General features: G+C 38.5%; 1 protein-coding gene across 1 annotated transcript; it reads right to left on the reverse strand.

Moving 5' to 3' along the window:
• Window positions 1–4,715: 4,715 nt before the first annotated feature.
• Window positions 4,716–5,741, reverse strand: LOC129825699 (trace amine-associated receptor 1-like). Its single transcript, XM_055885885.1, has one exon. It carries the CDS (start codon window positions 5,739–5,741, stop codon window positions 4,716–4,718), a length of 1,026 nt encoding a protein of 341 aa, XP_055741860.1.
• Between the last annotated feature and the right edge of the window lie 259 nt (window positions 5,742–6,000).

A 6,000-nucleotide genomic window follows, 5' to 3' on the forward strand; every position in this document is an offset into this window, starting at 1 on the left:
TTCGCACACTCCCCTTTATCCCCCCCAAGACATTTTTGGGTGAGTCTCTCGGGCTTCCAGCCGCTCTGCCTTGCTAGCGTCTCATAATGCCGCCACTCCGCTTTAGATGCCTCCAGCTCCGCTTTGGGGCGGCGACACTCCTCTGGCTCTGCCCAGGGTCCTTCTCCGTCCAGAATCTCCTCCCATGTCCATTCCTCCTTGTACCACTGCTGCTGTCGCTGCTGCCCGTCTCCACGCTGCTTGGTCCGGGTTGGTGGGTGGTTCTGTAACGGCTTTCTTCCAGGGGTGAAGGAGAGGACCAAATTGCAGCACGGCTACTGTTGAACATGTTTAATTAAAGAACAAGTGAAACACTACAAACAACATACAAAATAACAAATGTGAAAAAACCGAGACAGACCTATCTGGTGCAGACAAAACACAGAGACAGGAAACAACCACCCACAATCCCCAACACAAAACAAGCCACCTTTATATGATTCTCAATCAGGGACAACGATTGACAGCTGTCTCTGATTGAGAACCATATTAGGCTGAACACAGAAACAGACGAACTAGACACACAACATAGAATTCCCACCCAGCTCACGTCCTGACCAACACTAAACAAGAAAAACACATAAGAACTCTGGTCAGGACGTTACAGTGTCTCTCTCTCTTTCAGCTATAACCGTATGTCATACTCTATAAAGGGTTCATAAATGTGGCATAATTCTGTGACATAACCACCAATGTCAAATGTGATACAACCCACTATGACAAATATGACAAACGTGTTTTATAAAGAGTGGCATAAGCACCGTTTAATAAAGGCTTTATAAATCATATTAAATTGTGTTCACAACAATGCTTAAACTACATCAGGGATGACTTTTGAGATCTGTAAAAAATCTAAGAAACTTCGATTTTTGAGTGTAGGAGCCTGCTATTTCATAGGGCATGCCCTGCACAGTTTTTTGGGTTACCAGTGTTTCTGTAGCACAATAAGCGCACGGGATGAGTTCGCAAATCAAATGCCTACCTGTGGTGCCACTGGACAACATAAAACGAATGAGTAAATTAAAATGTATTTATTGTAATTTAAATGAGTTTGTCGCAGTTAAGTGTTGAGTTAAATTACATAGCTGCTGTACCTCAATCGTTATTGCAAATAATTTCAGTGACTTCACAGCAGTTGCTTTCTACGTTAGCTAGCTAACAAAATGTATGTAGTTAGTAGGCTCAGCTAAACAATAGTACGAATCAAACGGAGTTTCCAATCTCCCCTTTACAGAAATGCCCTTATCCAGATGGTGTGACAAAGGCATTTCCTAACAGACCTGCTAACTCTCTTTGTTGTTACTTTGAGGTTGGAACCAACATGCAGTAGCTCCAGCAGGCAGAGAGTCAAGAACCATTCATCCGCCAGCTCAGAAACAAGCTACACTCTTCACATCCCTGTGTAATGTTCAATGTAATTGCATTGCTGAACTTTTTTAAACTGAATGTATTTGTATTGTTTTAAAAATGTAAAAATAAAAAGACGTATGTTAGTTATTAGTTATAATTCCCTAAGTGTTAATACATTTGTGTTTACATTATTAAGCCTTTATGTGTAATGAATGACCAACTGTGTCTGAATTTATAGTAAGTACAGCGTCATATGATATAAGGCATTTATGTATGTGTCATAAAATACCAAAAGGGGTCTGACTTAAAGTAAGTACAGCATCATGTGTTATAGAGTCTTTATGGATGTGTTATGAATTATCAAAGGTGTCTCACTTCAAATGAAGTGTTACAGGACACGACATAAAGTGTCAATGAATAGGTTATTAACGTTCTACTGATTTATGAAGGTTCTCTTATCATACACAGGTTACTGTAGGGTGTGAAAGGTATTTAAATGGATTGGGTGGAAGTCTCTGGGAACGAGATTAGGTGTAACGTCACTAACATGACTTCACTTTAGAGCGTGTGCCATCCTTCAGCCCAACATGTCACCCTTTATAAAGCACATGTTTATATCATATTCGACATATTGGGTTATGTCACGTTTGACAATGGTGTTTATGTCACAAAGTTATGCCACATTTGTGAAGCCTTTATAATGCATGATATATGGTTATAGATGCTTTGTAGCACATTTATGTAGTTCTTATAAAGGCATTATGAAGGCTTTATGAAGCCTTTATAACCTGAATGTAATTTAAAGCGGGACCAAACATTTGTTTTTGGAACACTTCAGGTGTTCACGTGAAATTCATGCAGTTTTCCGTAAGGTGTATATCAGCCTTCATATTGGTATGTGAACCTCATTACGATCTTACGAACAGACTGCAGAGTTCTGTACTTGTTTTTTTATGTGCTCTTGAATAAAAATGTTTGTTGAAAAAAATTATAAAAATACAATAAAACATGATACTGTATGAAATTATACTGGAATGAGTTATCCATCTTGATAATATTTTTCTCTGCAAAACTGACAGGTGCTCTACTGAAGAAGTAAAAGAAATGGAAGGTGGGAAAACAAATAGATACATTAAAGGCCTTGTTCATGCCTGGAGTATTTAAAATGCATTCAAATGTACCATTTCACGTTGCCATCCTTCCTGACATGCCTGGGCTTCAGAGGCTAAATGTACCATAACCTGTTTGCATCTCAGATCCAGATGGAAAACACAGGGCCAAATAAACAAACAAGAAAAGAATCAATGCATATAGCATATGACTTATCTGTTATCACATTACAACCTTCATTATGGGCCAGTTTTACAGATCCAGATTATTATGTACAGTACCTGTCAAATGTTTGGACTCACCTACACATTCCAGGGGTTTTCTTTATTTTTTACTATTTTCTACATTCTACATTTTCTACAATGAATAGGTGTGCCCAAACTTTTGACTGGTACTGTATATTGTGCATACTGTGCATACTGTGCATACTGTTGGTCAGTTATGAGATGGAGGAAAATCAAGGGATATGCAGTATCATGTGAAGTATAAATTACAATCTTCAAAAAATAGCATCAAAGAAAACATTACACATTATCCACAAAAATTCTCGCATTTCAAAAGTATCACCTAAGTGCAAACATGTTTTCACCATGTCATTTAGACATCATTTATTCAGCTGGAGTTACAAAACAATTAACACAAAACTGAAAGGATACTACATCCACAGAGATCCTATAAAAATGTACTGTGTGTGTGTGTGTGTGTGTGTGTGTGTGTGTGTGTGTGTGTGTGTGTGTGTGTGTGTGTGTGTGTGTGTGTGTGTGTGTGTGTGTGTGTGTTTGTGTGTGTGTGTGTGTGTGTGTACTGTTTGTGTGTGTATGTATGTATAAGATATGGGAGAGGAGAGGCTAACTCCTACTAGATGACATGGATTGATTTCATGTTTTGGAGTCAACTGGATTATACTTGTTTTTAAACCTACACAACTGTGTCTGATATGGTTTAATAAAGGACTGAGAACAAAGGCACATGTCACACTTCTTTGTCAGTCCTGATTTTAGACATACAGTGAGCTCCAAAAGTATTGGAACAAATTCACTTATGTGTATTAAAGTAATAAAAAGTTATGTTTTTGGTCTCATATTCATGGGACGCAATGACTACATCCAGCTTGTGACTCTACAAATTTGTTGGATGCATTTGCAGTTTTTTTCTCGGTTGTGTTTCAGATTATTTTGTGCCCAAAAGATATGAATGGTACATAATGTATTGTGTCATTTTGGAGTCACGTTTTATTGTAAATAATAATAGAATATGTTTCTAAACACTTATTTTGTTGTTATATTTTACCGCCTTTTTCTTCCCAATTACGATCTTGTCTCATCGCTGCAACTCCCCAATGTGCTCGGGAGGCGAAGGTCGAGTCATGCGTCCTCCGAAACATGACCCGCCAAAACCGTGCTTCTTAACACCCGTCCGCTTGACCTAGAAACCAGCTGTACCAATGTGTTGGAGAAAACACCTTTCAACTGACGACCAAAGTCAGTCGCTAGAGCTCAAGTAGTCGCTAGAGCTCGATAAGCCAAGGAAAGCCCCCCCCCTGGGCAAACCCTCCCCTCACCCGGACAACGCTGGGCCAATTGTGCACCGTCCTATGGGACCCCCGGTCTGCAATGACGCCTCAAGCACTGTGATGCAGTGCATTAGACCACTGCGCCACTCGGGAGGCCCATTTCTAAACACCTCTACATTAATGTGGATGCTATTATGATTACGGATAATTCTGAATGAATCGTGAATAATGATGAGTGAGAAAGTTAGATGCACAAATATCATACCCTCAAGACATGCTAACCTCGCACCATTACAATAACGGGAGGTTAGCATGTGTTGGGTGTATGATATTTGTGCGTGGTAACTTTCTCACTCATAATTTAAAGTAAAAGTGACAACAAAATTACACAACACATTATTTACCATTCATTTCTATTGATAGAATTTGTATTGTCCCAAGCTGGATGTAGTCATTGTTGCGTACAATGAATATGGGACCAAAAACCTAACTTTTTACTACTTTAATGCATATAAAGGTGAATTCATTCAAATACTTTTGGTTTACTGAAAGGGGTGGACTATGTACAAAAAGGGCTGTAATTTCTAAACAATTCACCTGATATGGTTCAACATATCCTCAAATGTCAAATCCAAAGTGCTGGAGTACACAGCCAAAACAACAAAACGTGTCTCTGTCTCAATTCTTTTGGAGCTCACTGTATTTATTCTGAAAACAATTGTATTTCTGAAGAGTCATGTTGAAATATTTGACCAGAAATTATAATTCTAAACGCCCTCCTGAACCAACTGTAAAAGAATGCATACACCATAGGATTAATAGTTGAATTCAAATAGGCAATCCATATAAGTGTTTCAAACAAAACGGGTGGGGTAGAGTAATTAATAAAAGGATCAATGCTGTTGATGACAAAAAAGGGTGTCCAGAATGATAGAAATACCCCCATAATGATAGCAAGTGTTTTGGTGGCCTTCCTCTGTGATTTCCCTACAGTGTTGTGATTGGTTGTACCCTGAATTGAGCGTGCCTGTCTCTGTGCTATCAGGAAAATCTTTAGGTAGATGCTAAGCATCCCGACTCCTGGGATGTAGAATGAGATCACCGAAGCCACAATACTCGACACTTTGTTTTGAAACAAAATACATCCTCCCTCACAGGCAACATTTTTATAGTAAAAATCCTCCACACCCCAAATGTTGAGCTCCAGAAATATCATACAAAACCCTACTCCGGCAGAAACAGTCCAGGTGACCAGAATCATAATCAGAACAACGTAAACAGTTATTTTAGTTCTATAAAGGAGAGGGCGACACACTGCATAATACCTGTCAATGGAAATAAAACACAAATTAAGAATGGATGTATTGCACAACATGACATCAGTGCTGGTTTGGATTTTACAGAATAAATCCCCAAAATACCAGCAGCTTTCCGCTGAATATACCATTCTGGGAGGCATCACTAAAACCCCCAAGAGGAGGTCTGACACAGCCAGAGAGAGGATGAGGTAGTTGGTCGGGGTGTGAAGCTGTTTGAAGTGGATGATGGGGATGATTACAAGAAGGTTGCCACACACTGTGAGAACAGACATTGAGCCAAGTAAGAGATAAAGTAATACTCGTATTGTTGGAGGAAAGATTGATCTTTTGCAAGACCCATTTACTGATTCAAAACATAGAAGTATATTTTCAACAATATCAGCCTTGCTGAGACTGATTCCTGGTTCCATGGTTGTGGTTGAAAGAATCTTATCTGAAATATGAAAGATACATTATTGTATGTTAACATCAATTATAGAATATTTGTTGGAAATTATTACATTATGATGGATGATTTAATTAAACAAATTCAAATGCTGTATTTTTGTCACTTGATAAAATGTATTAAAATGTACAATACTTTTGCTTATTCGTTGGAAATATTACCACAAACACCGAAAGGGAAGTGTTTTGCCATTTCAAAAGATAGTTAATACATTTTTTCTGTTC

This window comes from Salvelinus fontinalis, chromosome 27, assembly GCF_029448725.1.
Source record: "Salvelinus fontinalis isolate EN_2023a chromosome 27, ASM2944872v1, whole genome shotgun sequence".
Taxonomy (NCBI): domain Eukaryota; kingdom Metazoa; phylum Chordata; class Actinopteri; order Salmoniformes; family Salmonidae; genus Salvelinus; species Salvelinus fontinalis.